General features: G+C 35.0%; 1 protein-coding gene across 1 annotated transcript in view; it reads right to left on the bottom strand.

Moving 5' to 3' along the window:
* Positions 1–15,402, bottom strand: part of MYO10 (myosin X) — a 103,304-nt gene that overhangs the window by 66,846 nt on the left and 21,056 nt on the right. Inside the window, exons 3-13 of the mRNA XM_070940766.1 lie at positions 12,469–12,656; positions 5,543–5,677; positions 5,203–5,327; positions 4,245–4,258; positions 4,068–4,152; positions 2,931–3,034; positions 2,399–2,528; positions 1,931–2,049; positions 545–691; positions 320–420; positions 30–96 (exon numbers count right to left, since the gene is read on the bottom strand). Of these exons, the coding sequence (XP_070796867.1) occupies positions 30–96; positions 320–420; positions 545–691; positions 1,931–2,049; positions 2,399–2,528; positions 2,931–3,034; positions 4,068–4,152; positions 4,245–4,258; positions 5,203–5,327; positions 5,543–5,677; positions 12,469–12,656 (1,215 nt within the window). The remainder of the gene's footprint in view (positions 1–29; positions 97–319; positions 421–544; positions 692–1,930; positions 2,050–2,398; positions 2,529–2,930; positions 3,035–4,067; positions 4,153–4,244; positions 4,259–5,202; positions 5,328–5,542; positions 5,678–12,468; positions 12,657–15,402) is intronic.

The following is a 15,402-nucleotide window of genomic DNA, read 5'->3' as shown; positions in this document are numbered from 1 at the left end:
CTTAAATTTTAGACTAGTTATACATTTACCTTTTCAATAAGATCCAAGCATTCCCCATTATCTGTCCAGTCAATGTCTTTCCACTGAAGTCCTTCTCTAAGAACACCCAAGAAAGAGATTTTATTAAATTGCACAAACTGTTGTCCAAAAGAAAGTTGGATGAAAACATGCATCCTTACAATAATGCTACAATTAATTTTATGGGGAATCAAATCTCTAAAAGAACTAAACTGAGAATGAAAAACAAATGGATTAACGCAAATATTCAAGATATATTGAATATTATCAGTGAAAATAAATGACATATAACAATTCTTACCTACTATATTCTAATTGCTCTAATGAAAAAATGTGCTTGTTGAAATATTCCTGAAGTTTTTCATTTGCATAGTTAATATTGAACTGTTCAAAACGATTAACCTGGAAAAAGACAAATCATAAGGCAATACTTAGTAACTGACATTCTTAGTCAAGTAATGCAAGAGGAAAAAGAATGATGTTTAAGCATAAAAGCATCAGCTACATATAAATGTTTGGAACATACCTCAAAATTTTCAAATCCAAAAATGTCTAAAATGCCAATGGACTTGAAGTCATCCTTGCCTTTGATTCTGCTGTTGATTTTTTTAATAACCCAGGCAAAGCACTGGGAGTAAAGTGCCATAGCTGCTGAATCTCGACTATCTATAGCCTGGTGGTTGATAATAAAAAGTAGATTATTTTATAACCCAGTGGCAAAATAATGTTTCTAAGAGACATGACAAGCAATGAAATACATATCCCTATACTTTATTACTCCCTTCAGAATTAAGTTTTCCCTCTCATTTTGTTGCTGCTATCCTGAGAATCAATGCTGGCTCTAACCCTAACCCTGCAGTTTTCTTGGCAAGATTTCAGAAGTGATTTGCCATTGATTTCTCCCTAGGGCTGAGAGTGAGTGACTGGTAAAAGGTCACCCAGATGGCTTTATGCTTAAGACAGGATTAGAATTCATGTTCTGGTTTCTAAACTGATGAACTATTGGTTCTCTTTTTCCCTTCCCTACCTGCTGCCAAATAGATGCACATTTTTCCTATCTTCCTATCCTTGACTTATGACCATAATTGGGATTGGAATCTCAGTCATTGAGGGAAACGATCATTAAGCGAGATGTCCACATGACTGCTTCAATCAATGACTGTAATCTTGGCACTCCTGAGCAGTCATTAAGCAGACTGAGTAAAAGAGCTGCCTGCCAGGAGGATTTCAGCTTTGCAAGGCAGGTAGCTCTTGCTCTCAAATGTTCCTGCAGCCCACCAAAGAAGCTCAGTTCCCCTCTGTGCACACAGGGGAAATCCTTTGAGGTACTGCAGAAATAGAGATGAAATCCTGAAGAGTTCATCTCCATTCCTGCTATTCTCTCCAAAGAATTTCAGCTCCACTCCATCCCCTCCAAATGTAACATTCTTGCCAGCTTCCCCACTGAGTTTCTAGGGAAGTTGACAGAAAAGATTGCAAACAAGGATCACATGATCACAGGGTGCTTGGTAACCAGTCATAAATGCGAGCCAATTGCCAAATGCCTGAAATGCAGTCATGTGACCACTGTGTGTGTGATATTTACAACAGCCAGAAGTGCTTTACAAGCTGTAAACCACCCTTTCTGAGGCCATTGTAATCTGTAAGGTGTAATCTACCTTCCTGAACAGAGCTGATATTTTTACATGAAACTAAGTGCAATTCACCAGAAGTGGAATGACCTGCCCTAGACTTTAATGTAATATTGTCTCTCTGTAAGAGTACCGATGGCAGATTTTTCATTTTAAACATAGAATCTTTTGGGCATGCATACTATTTAGACTACACCACAGTAGAAATAAAATAAAAAATGAGATTTTTCAGAGATCCTAAATACTATACACAAAAACATTCTAAAGTAATTGGATTTTACCTGCTGTATATTAAGAGGTGTTAGAATTTCTTCTCCCCTGAGTATCATTGATCTCTGTGTCAATGCTTCAGTTAGCTGTGTTGAGTCCAGCCCAAGTAACTCTGCAGATCTATTCAGAGCTAAGAACAATAGAGCAACAAATTATAGTAACAGAAAGAGCTACTAAAAATACAGTAGTATTGTTTGGGAAGATAAAAAAAACTTAATAAGCAAATTGCCATTCATAAGTATTACTTTCCCTCAACAGAGTCTTTTTCTTATGGAATGCCATTCTCCAAATTATCTAAATTACATTTCAGAGTCAATCCATGCCAATGAAAAACAGATCTAGAGGACTGAAGAGATAGGAAGTTAACTGAAACTAATTGTGATTTGTCCTAAATTCTAATTTAAATTACTCAAAAGTTGAACTAGAAAGATAGGACATAGATATTCATAATTATACTTAGAAAATAGCCATTTTTTCACCTGTTTTGAAGGAGACCTGTGCTCCACCAGCTGTAATAAATTCAATATTGCCAAGATGCAAAATGCCAGCAAGGAGCCTAAGAACATCTCGTACCTCTTCAGTGGTGAACTGCATCACTTTCATTGCCATCTAGAAAAGACACACAATATGACTGAGCCTTTGAGCTCATTCGTATCACATAATACCATCCAAGTATCTCATTTGTATCATCATCGTACCATCCAAGTATAAATGAAGAGTCTCAAAAAAATCTCTTCAGAAGGACATGTTTCTCCAAAATTAGCATGGTTTTGGCCACATGAAGCCTTTCCTTATTTCTTTCCACTTCAATGTTGGGTTGCAAGGAGAAGAGATTCAGATCAGAATAAAAACCCATCATTATCAGGCATCATCTGCAAACAATTAAACTAAGAGTACCAAAAACTCTGTAATACAACCCTGAGCTACATATATTATCTTCTATTGGAAATACCTATGGTTTCCCTTGATGGGACCTTGAAGGGAAAGGATGAAAAAACTGGTCAAACTCACAATGACTTCTTTGAATGCTTCTGTGTCATTGATTGTCTTGTCTGCTACACATCCAGACTGGTTCAGGTAGTGATAGTTCTCAGGTGCAGATAGGTAAAATGCAGCTGAATAAAGGAAAAACATTTCTATCATGTTAAATCTAATATTCAAATTTGCTTAAAATCTACAAGAGAAGTAACAATCAGAATTTGTACAGATTTCTTGGAATAAAGAACTCAAACTTATTCTACACATCGATGATTTTCTGGAAATCAGCATCAAAGTACTGATAGAATTTTCTACAGATGTCCTTACCCCTGACCCCCAACGTCTCAGCAAGACTGTCTCAGTGAAACAGTTTAGAAGTAGGGATTGTAACTGCAATCTATGTAAGATTTAAACTCGGGTGGGTTAGTGATTGGAGTCTTCCTGGGAGGTGCCAATTAAATGGGTGCTGGGAATGGTGTTGTCTCTATTGTGATTGGTCTGCCTTGCTTACTTGTTGAGCTGGGTATGATCCACCACCCAGATAGACAACTGATCCAGGCCACACACAGCAACTTCTACAGAGATCCCCAATATTGCTGGAATTGCTGAATTGAAGAAGCCATGCTGGGTCAATGGGTGAAATATATGCATAAAACCTAATCAATACTCTGGCATTAATCCCCAAAGCCTGGAGAACCTGACTACAATGTGTGTATGTACATCAAAGTTTGTTTCAATTATTTTTAATGTTGCTTTATAACTGCACCTGAAGTATGGAAATAGATTAAAATAGGTTGCCCGCCACATAACAACGTGCTTATGGATTTGTTACGTGTTATATATGTTATGGACAGTGATATAGGGACATGTCACTCAATGTCTTGGTAGAATATTATGTGGACACCATAAAGTACACTAGCATATTCTCCTGTCTCCCATTTTACAAAAAAGCTATTTCCTATACTGTTTCTACTCTATTCAATAAATTCTCTGTCCTGCTGCTATTCCCTCATGATTCAGCTTCTTATGTTTAATAGGATTTAGAGCATGGGCAAGAAAGAGTTCAAATTTTCATGATTGTTATCATCATACGAACAAAGAATGTTTTCTGAAAAAAAAAGTTACTTCTTTTGGAAAGAGCCATTGTTTGAATACAAAACCGAGTCCCACCTTTCTTTTCTCCCTCAATCCCTGCCAGCAGGGCATAGAATATATGATAATTTCTCTCTCCTGGATTTTGCCTTACTACTCGATTCTATGAGACAAAACATTTAGAAATATATTAAGCAAAATTTTTTACATTTTTAAACAATTCAAAATATTAGGAAAAAAAAACAAATAAGTTACCTTTTCTAATAAATCTTTAGGAGGCATCAAGTGAATAGGTCAAGGAACAAAATGGTTCAGTTGAACTTGTAAAAATTGTAATCTATATATTATTTTTGTTAGTATGTATTCAGAAGAATGTTCATTTGTATTAGTTTCCTTTAATTTTAAAAGTTCATTTATTATATATAAATATTAATGACTATCTCTTTATTGGCAGCTGAGCTCAATATCTGATGATAAAATATATTTGTAAAAGAATTAAGTAAATTATACAAAAAACAGATCCAGACATAATATGTAAAACACTCTCCCTCCCCCCCCTCTCTCTCTCACACACACACACACACATCTTTTGTTTGCTATGAAGAATTAGTACAGTACTACCAATCGTTCTGGCAATATTTAAAAATCCAGAAAAATATATCCACTTTAAAAGGATTAGTTACTTCCACACTAAGAAGTATTAATAGAAAATAATATCCTCCTAATATAATTTTTTCCTACTGAGCTAGGCAGCAGGACCAACACAGACTGAAAAAGAGAAACATATCTAGGATTATTTAGAGCAAACCTGGCTCAGATTAATCACTCACTCGCTGACATACTGCACAATAGAATCGAGTGGATTATTTATTTGATTTATAAAGCTGAATCTAGAGCTGTATTTTAGCTTTCCCTAGGCAAATGTTGCCATCTAATCATTCAGTTGGAACAGTTTTATTCGGAAGATTAAAACAAATGAGTGATACAAAAAAATAAAAATGTAGATTTCCTAATATTTTTTTCAATACAGCTTCCTACATTAAACCATGAGAGAAAAAGAGTTTCTAATATTCTAATGTGTAACTTTGGAAAAAAATAAAATAGTCAAGCTGCCTTATGTGTGTGTGTGTGTGTGTGTGTCTGTACACACACACACACACACACACACACACAGCTCATACAACAATTACAAGGCACAGAAAATATAGGATACAGTCTACAATTTTTCCTCCCTGAATATTGCCTTTCTGACAGAAGTTTAGCTGAACAAATTTCCCAAAGCGACTAGAGTTGTTGTTGTAAACAGTCTTTGCATTGCCAAATGCTTCCATAATTGGGCTGCAGTAAAAAAAAAAAGAAAAAAAGAAAAAAGTTATTAAGTGTTTATGAGTCCCATAAAATTATAATAAATTTTATTGATGGAAATATTGTACTCATCCCTGATACTGCTAATAGTTTTGTATTCTATCAGCAAGCAGGCAAGCTTATGCTGAAATAACTTCCTTCAATAAATCTTTATTGTTTTCCTTAAAAAATGCCACAGCACATTATACCTGCTCTCCAAAATTGCTTGTTCAACACTAGCTATTTTCTCCATACAAGAGAGTTCCAGAGAATGCTGGCTTACGGCAGACAAAAACTTGAGAATCAACTTAGTGCTCTCCGTTTTACCAGCACCACTTTCACCACTGGAAGACAAAAAAGAAAACAAGTCTACAGTTAGTCAGACCAAACACCTTATGAAAAGATGGGCATTTGATGGATGTAGATAAATATCTTCTTATGAAAAAGGCTTTCGACCTGGGAGCAGTGAACATCTATGTCATTTTTACAAGCTTTTATATGGTTTTTACACTGTTTATGCTAAACAAATAGGTTTACAGCAAGTCAAGGACAACCTGCATTGTAAGTTCACATCTTAAAACACAGGTTTTAATAACTGCCCTTATCCTAAACAATGGTCCTAAACTATCAGTGAGAGATGCATGGTACCCTACACAAAAAGAAGCGAGAAAAACAATGTTCAGCAGCAAATATTCCTAAAATAAGCAACCGGACCATGCACCGTCCTGGTGCTACTGCTGGCTATAGATGCAAAATGCAATGGTGTATCACATGCTAATGCTGCTATGTTGTTCTCTTACCCTTTGGCTAAGTTATTCTACATTATTATACACACCATGGGAACCCTTAATTCCAATATGTTGAAAACCTGATTTCTAAATAGCAGTATGCTTCACAACCAACAGAAAAAAGCAGTGTATTTCAAATAAACTTCATACATAAATCCTTGGGCTTGACTTTTCTGTAAGATTCTAATCATCAGTGAAGTCATCATATTAACATTTTTATTTTGAGATGACATACTAAATCTTCCCATGAACAGTTGATTCTTGTCCAGAATGAAGTTTTTCTTTTGCTTTTGTTGGAAAACAGGAGTGTTTGAAGGTTTTCAAAGGATAGCTAGAGGCAAAAATCCAATACCAGATAAATGCTACCTTGGGTATAATCACTTCATCGGTAAGTTATTTCTTCTTGCTACAACATTCCCCTAAATCTTAGCTGCTTTGGAATTTTAAAAAATCTGAATTATTTTATTTATATCACCTGCCTTGTCCATTAACAACAATCATTATGAGCAACTGCAAGGGACACTGACTATGTACAAGGATAAGACAAAACCTGTATCAAATATGGCACTAGACTAATACGTATATCAGTTACCAATACCATCACACATATGTACAAACATCCCTTGCAGTTTATCCCCTCCAGAATATCACCTTCTCTCCTTTCTCCCAGTGTGTTAAGTGAAGCTTGAACCATTTCAAATATCATTGGTCAACCACCTTTATGTTATAAATATATCAACTGTGTATGAGGGGAGAGGGTGATGTAAAGGCAATGGTAATGGCTTAAACTCTGAGGAAACTCCTAGTTAATTACTCAGTCTTTTATATGTGTTTTCGAAAGTCAATGAAAATAACACCTTTTGCTCAAATTATTCAAAAGCGCAGAGTAACTTTTCCATTTACACCATATGTTCTGCTAAAAAATACCAAAGAAGGAAATAGTATTACATTTTTATGGCATTTCAGTTGGTTCTAATAAAGGTATTGCCCAACTGTAGATTACACAGTTAGATACCACACAGCAATATATCATAGGACTACACTCCTAATAATTTAGTTGAATAAAATTCAATTAAAAACAACAATCCAATAACATTATAATAATATAGTATTAGAGCATGGTCTAAATTCAGCAACAAATAACAAGCAGGTCCACTAGAGGGGGTTTGCTGTCTTTAATGAGCAATGAACCAAATACATAGCTATGATTCCTATGATCTACTTGACTATACTTATAGAAGACCAAACAAAATAATTATGCTAACATATAGTATAATTATAATCAACCAACTAACCAACCAATTAATTTATTGTAACTGCAACTCTGGAGAGCAAGTACAACAACCCATAATATTATGGCATAGAATAAATGATATTAACAAACACCCCATTTGTAGCTATAAAATAATCAGTGTGCTATGAAGCCCTGATCAGGATAAGATATTGTATTTCTGTTTGGAAGCAAGCCATGCCAAATTTGAACATCAATGTCTTCAAATCACTGTTTTATTATCTCTTTCATTTTTTAAATAGCCTAGAAAAGTCATAGCCCCTAGAGCAAATTTCTGCCCAAAAGCCTTTTATCCACTAATTTGCAAGCCATAAGCTTTTTTTTTTGTTCCTAAGCTTTCAAAATCTTTTGTAAAATGGGTTCAAAACATTGTAGACAATTAAAGTAGTGATTCTTTCTAGCTGCAGCAGCAATCGGCTCAGTCAGAAATGGAATCAATCAATAACACTGGCAATACCAATTCAGATGTGTGAAAGCTCAGAATGCAGTGCATACTCAATCACCTTTATTGTTTGCCCTAAAACTATAGAAAACAATGATATACAATCCCTACTGAAGTGTTTTCCCCAACGCCATGACTCTGCTAAACAAACAATTCCCTCAACACTGTCAAACTAAATACTGTCATATTTACTAAATCTGAACTACTATTAATCTTCTCATTGTTCCCACCACCCATCTCCTTCCACTTATGAGTGTATGACTGTAACTTTGTTGCTTGTATCCTTATGATTTATATTGATATTGATTATTTCCTGATTGCTTATTTGTACCCTATGACTATCATTAAGTGTTGTACCTTATGATTTTTTTTTTTTTATTGAAAAGTTTTACAAAAAGTTTACATATTCCCCCCCCCTTCCCTACCTCAACCTCCCCCCTCCCCCCTCCCCTTCCCAGAACAAATTACAGGATATAAACTTCAACAATCATAATCAATCCTAATCTAAACAATTATGACATTTCACATCTCTTGTTTCTTCAATTCCCTAATTACCCGCCTAGCTTTATTACTTAAAGACACACTAAATATCTATATAATCATTCATAACCTATCTGCAATTTCTTATTCCGATATTTGTTTTGAATATAATCTATCCACCTTCTCCAATCTCTTAAATATCTTTCATTTGAATGATTCTTCAGGTACGCCGAGATTTTTGCCATTTCCGCTAGATTTATAACTTTCATTGTCCACTCTTGGATTGTAGGTAAATCTTGCTTCTTCCAATATTGTGCCACCAACAGTCTTGCTGCAGTTATTAAATTCAAAATCAATTTAGTCTCTATAACTGTACAGTCCGTAACTATACCCAAAAGAAACAGCTGTGGTGTAAATTTCAACCTCTTTTTAAGAATATTTTGTAAAATCCACCAGATTTTAATCCAAAACGCTTTAACCTTTTTACATGTCCACCAAATGTGAAAATAAGTAGCATCCTCACAATTACATCTCCAACATTTTGGTTGTACATTCGGATACATACGAGATAACTTTTTTGGATCTAGATGCCATCTATAAAACATTTTATAAAAGTTCTCCCTTAAATTTTGCGCTTTGGTAAATTTCACATTTGTTACCCATATTTTCTCCCACGTTTCCATCATTATTGGCTGTTCAAAATTCTGCGCCCATTTTATCATACAGTCCTTAACTAGCTCTGTTTCCGAGTCCATCTCTATCAGTATATTATACAATCTTTTTATATGCATTGGGCTTTGATCTCTAATTTGTTTAATTAAATTTTCATCACTTTGTATAACACCAGTTTTCTGGTCTTTTCTCCATCTGGCTTGTAATTGTACATATTGAAACCATGTTTGAATTATTTTCTCCTCTTTCAACACATTCACAGATTTTAATTTTAATATACCTCCCTCCATAATGAGAATATCTTTATACGTAATTACATCCTGTCTACATTCTATACTTGTATTCTCTATTGCGTGCCTGGGTGCTGTCCATATAGGTATTTTTTCATTTAACTTATATTGATATTTCTTCCAGACACGCAATAAAGCATTTCTCAGTATATGACTCTTAAATGCTCTGTCCACCCTTTTTTCATACACTAAATAAGCATGCCAACCATAGACCAGATCATACCCTTCAATATTCAATATCCTTCCATTTGTTAAATTAATCCAATCACTAATTGCTGATAAAACAGCTGCTTCATAGTACAATTTTAAATTTGGCATTTTCAGTCCTCCTCTTTCTCGTATGTCCTGCATTATTTTCAACTTTATCCTTGGTTTCTTACCTTGCCATACGAACTTATTAATACCTTTCTGCCACTCTTCCAGGTTGGCATCCTTTTTTAGTATTGGTATCATTTGAAAGAGGAACAAAAACCTAGGCAACACATTCATTTTTATAACTGCTATTCTACCCAACAAGGACAATTGTAGTTTTTTCCAATTATCCATTTCAACTTGTATTTTATGCCATATCAATTCATAATTATAGTTATACAATTTACCATTAGAAGATGCAATATAAACTCCTAAATACTTGACTTTTTTAACTATTTCACATCCCGTTACCCTTTGTAACTCCTCTTTTTGATTAGCTGTCATATTTTTAACTATCATCTTTGTTTTTCCAATGTTTATCTTAAACCCAGATACTTGACCATACTGTTTTATTATATCAATCAAAACCTTTGCTGATTCCACTGGATGAGTTAAGGTCATAACCAAATCATCTGCAAATGCCCGTATCTTATATTCATAATCTCTAACTTTGATTCCCTTTATCCCATCTGCATTACGTATTTTATTTAACAGCAACTCCAAAGTTAATATAAATAATAATGGCGATAAGGGACATCCCTGCCTCGTGCCTTTTTCAATTTTAAAAGTTTCTGTCAAACTGCCATTAATAATTATCTGAGCTGTCTGTTCCTGATATATTGCTTTTATAGACTGCATAAAGCAATTCCCAAATTGCATCCTATTGACCACTCTCAATAAAAATTGCCAATCTAATCGATCAAAAGCTTTTTCCGCATCCAGAAATATAAGCAGTGTTGTACCTTATGATTCTTGATGAACGTATCTTTTCTTTTATGTACACTGAGAGCATATGCACCAAGACAAATTCCTTCCTTGTGTGTCCAATCACACTTGGCCAATAAAAATGGACTATTAATGACTATTAATTAATTAATGTGGAATAAAATAATTCACTAATAGGACAACATGGTAGGTTTTATTAACTGGTGCCAAAAATTGGGCTACTGTTGAAAAGATTTTCTGCTCTCCCTGGAAAGATGCATTTGACAGTTTCAACACACCCATCTTTCTCTGGCAACAACATCTGTCTTCTGCTTTTGCCCACACTCTGCAGCAACCTGCCTACATTTAAATCAGTCATTAAAAAATAAAAACCATAAAAATTAGCGTAATCTCTATAGCTATCATCCACAGATGGGTGCTTTCACATCTCAATTCACAGCAGTTTTTGAAAATCAGTCTTTATAAAGAACAGGCCGAGCTGCTAATAGTGATGAGAGGTACAGTTGAACATATATGATAAGGATGGTGAAATTAAGAAACTAAAAAATGTTAGCTTCTAGTAATAACTCAAGTTGCTTTAAAAGCTTTTACAGTTTGGGACTATATTATCTAAAGGGAACAGGTCTTCTTAGGGGTTTGTACCTGTACCTGTATTTGGATAGTGAGATGAATGATATCTAAATGGGATAGACAGAAGACAGATGACATCATCTTGGGTTATCTTGCTCAGTGACTACTCAGGAGTTGGCCTTTCTCATGAAAATCTCCCAACTTTGGAATTACCTCCCCACCCCACCCCCTTAGGGAAGTACATCAAGCAACTGCATTGCCTTTTCAGAACCAGTTGAAATTCTTTTCATCCCCACAGGCATTTGAATATGTTTATTATAAGCTGCCCTGGAAAAATAGTGAAAAGTGGCATAGCATTTTAAACGTACAAATATTTAAACATATCCAATTTAACTCATTTGAAACATTAATACTATTAATGATACAAATGAGATCCCAGAGCTATCACTGCCTCCCAAATAATCCTATCAAAGAAGATACTGGTATGTTAAGACTTTGAGGCAAGGACTCTACAGGAGAAGGATCTCAAAAACTACAATGATGGGCACAACCACACTATCAAAGCCCCAATCTTTTATATATAGGTTCATGTTGCATTTGCATACAGAGAAGTGGGAGATTCACACCTCTTGGCTTTTTATTTTCCCCCGATACCCCAACTTTAAAAGCCAATATTCATTCAATGATCATTTGTCTTCCTGCATCCTGCATCCTATGCAATTCTCTACTGATTTTTTGTTTCAGAACACTGAAATAATTATTGAAATAATAATTGATTAATCTTCTTTTAGATGAGACCCTTTCAAAGCATGAAGTCCAAGGCAACTGTCCCTATCAACCTGCTCTTCCAAAGCCCTATCTATGAGATGCTACTAGTATGAGTGATTGTACATAAAGATCTTTCATGTGTCCTAACACATGTAGGGAACTGAAGTGCAACATTTCATTAATACAATAACTGAAATGTCATATCTCAGAAAACCACTGAATCTAGTGACACACTATTTTCTCCTCATTAAACGAAAGAGTAGATTAGATTAAACAATAGAGAAAATAAGCAAGCTCAATTAAGGAGATTAAACCAACCAGTACTTTCAAGAATTTCATTATTACTGCTGCTGTTATTTATGAGATTTTTAAAGGTCTTTCTTTGATCAATGTACTTATTCACTAGTGGTGACAAATTAATCTTCTGCACAGCATGACATAACTCAGTAAGAAAATCAAAGTGTTCAGAATGAAATGAAGTCTAAGTTAATTGACCAAAGTGAACTATATAAAACTAGAAACATATTTTTTATTGAATAACCACATGATATATATTAGATATGAAGATGTTTGTCTTCAAGAAGAGATTGGGATCATGTAATAAAGCTATACCTCCATGTATTTCATTTTTAAAGAATTAAGCATAATCACAATTCAGCAACAAAAGCTGGAGTAATTCATACATTATTCAAAATACCTGATGAGAACACACTGGTTGTCATGACGTTTCCATAAGCAGCGGTAGCATTCATTAGCAATAGCAAAAATATGAGGTGAAATCTCTCCCAGGTGATGACGGCTGTAGTGCTCTATTGTGGTCTGATCGTACAGACCTGGGATAGTTTTATAGGGGTTAACTGAGGCAACAATGGAACCAATGTAAGTCTGAAAGAAAAGAAAATAAGGCACATTTTGGTGATTTGATTAGATATCCTGCTATAATCATTATATTCCTGAATTAAAAAATATATTTGGTAAGGTCTAGCATATACAAGCATAGAAAACCCCCAATTCTGAAGGGGGGAAAAAATCCCAAAAGGTTGGGGATAATTTGATTTCATCAACTAAAAAAACAAACAATTAACATTGTTTGGTAAAAGCAATTCTATGTAGAACTTGTTTTCACTGAATTTTAATAGGGCTCACTCTTCAGTTAAATATGGTAAAATTGCATCCTAGGATTATAAAATGCAATAGATGTGAGACACAATCCAGAACCTATTCTGGGATGTTTTCCAGCAGAAGCCTAAGGGCAGGGAAAGGCAATATGTGGGCACTGGTAGGCCTATGAACATCTTCATTGATTCTTCTCAGGCTCCCTGCCCAAAATTTGGTTTTTTTTTTTTTTTTAAATTAAATATTTTAATTAAAAATAAATGGGAAAAATGTCAGCCCTTGTTATTTGTGGTCCCATTATCGGTTGTCTTATGTAACTGTGGTAGGAAAATGCACACCAAATCTTGATAACATAGTAAGTGATTTCATGTATCTGCAGCAAATTTGTGTGTTTCTAGTAGTTTTCAATATTATCCCTTATCCATGGTCTTATTTGCTGTTCAGCTGGAATTGAATACCACAAATAACAAGAGTCACCTTTATTTATATTTTTGACAAAGCTTTAAGGTATATTATGGACAAATGAAATCTATTTATTTTGTCAATTTTTGCCACAGGTGATATGATTTATGGCAGCATACACAATTAAACAAGGAATTTGAACAGCACACACAATACGGCATAAAGCAATTTTAACCAGACTCAATTTACACATACCTCAAGTCAGTCAACCAGTCATGTTCACAAGATCTACCAATCCAAAACTATACAATAGCCAGGCAAGGGCCATTGATATGTTAAAGGAAATGTTATTCCATATGATAAGCACGGCAACAAAGTAAGCACATCTCTTGGCTCCCAACATATGAGATTATTTCATTGACAGGATCCAGAGCAAGCTAATCAAAGACAGAAACAGGTGGCCCCATGTTCATGGAGGCTTTTATTGATCATAACCAGCACCTTAAATTGCACCAGCAAGTACCAACGTTACTTGGAAATAATAGTATGTACCTGTAACTACCAGTGCTACTGTTTTTTGGACCAGCTATAGTTTCATGTTTTTAAGGGCAACCCAATGTAGACTGTGTAAGGAAGGTCTCCTAATCCAGGAATGGCCACAATTGGCAACAATTGTGCAAAGTCCCTTCAAGCCATAGCTGCATTGTCCTTCAAGCAGGAATTCTAAGTTAAGAATAGTCCCAAATTGAATACTCACACTCTCTGGGAGAGTACAATCTCATTTAGAACTAAATATGGAAACTCTCCAGATTCAGGAAGCCTTAAAAGTCAGTCACTTAATCTTCTTTCAACTGAAGCAGAATCTTAGGCATAATGTGGACAATCAAGAATTGAGATGTAGCATTAGCATGTATATGTTCAACAGGAGCAAGGAGAGAACTGAGCTCTGAGATACCTCACAAAGAAGCGAGGAGAGAACTGAGCTCTGAGATACCTCACAAAGAAACTGTCTTTCCTCTATCAACACTGGCTGAAAGAATCCCTGAAGGAAGGAGAACCACAATAAAATGACGACTCCTATTATTAGGACTCCTATTCTATTCTATGAGGCAGTCCTAATGGGTACTGCAATTGATGACATTAAAGACTGAATTTAAATCCAGATTATTCTTTTTTAAATATCCAGAGTAAAGAGCAAAGAAAGATGGATGTTTCATTTTCTGACCCTTGACAGTCCTGAACAAAGGAGGAAGCCAGTGGAGAACTCTTCCAAGAAAATACAAGACAAAATGAAGGAAAATCTCAGTTCAACAGGCCATCTGGAGTAAAGCAGTCTTTGTTAACGGCAAATGTTTTTTTTAATCCAAAATTATATTATCTCTCTGTTTTTGTAGTTACATAATTGCTGTTTTTGCATTTGCACGAAGGACATAAGTTATATCAAATATTCATGCACTGATGCCAAACCAAAAGTTTATTCGTTTGCATGGGAAGATAATTGAATGGAAGTCCAAAGAATCGAAGCTGAAGTGGGGCAACGGCTCACATGCCATCAAAGAGGGCGTTGCGTGCCACCACTGGCAAGCGTGCCATAGGTTCACCATCACGGTTGTAGACCCTTCATTTAACTTTACAGTTGTCTCACTTTTCAAATTCTTTAGAACTTTTGTTTTAGACAAACTTTCAAAACCTCTTAAATGCCAAACATATTGAAAAGGTAGTGAGGCTATAACTTTGAATCACTAAAAAGTTTATTTTAATGTTGGCAAAGATACATATCATTAAAAAAAACCACTTTTTTCAAAAAATGCCCAGTGGATGTAAAGAAAGGTCCATCTGGTTCAGGATTTTGGCTGCAACCCAAAAGTACCATTCAACTAATTCTGCATACCCAAGGCTAGTTTGTGTTTTGGAAAAGTATATGCCTAGACACACATGCAAACACACAGAAGCAACATGCCAAATGTGGAATTTCAAAGGCAGTTTATTATATGGTGTTGTAGAAGGGTATGCTTTCTAATGTAAAAATAAAAGTAGTGGTCAGCCAGATTCCTTTAGGAAACCCACAGAACAGCATGGGAATTCAAAGTAATGTCTTGTTTTTGAGTTCCTG

This window comes from Pituophis catenifer, unplaced genomic scaffold (genome assembly GCF_029215685.1).
Source record: "Pituophis catenifer annectens isolate HBS135680 unplaced genomic scaffold, rPitCat1.0.hap2 SCAF_3, whole genome shotgun sequence".
Lineage (NCBI taxonomy): Eukaryota > Metazoa > Chordata > Lepidosauria > Squamata > Colubridae > Pituophis > Pituophis catenifer.
This window is presented reverse-complemented; position numbering and strand designations above follow the sequence as displayed.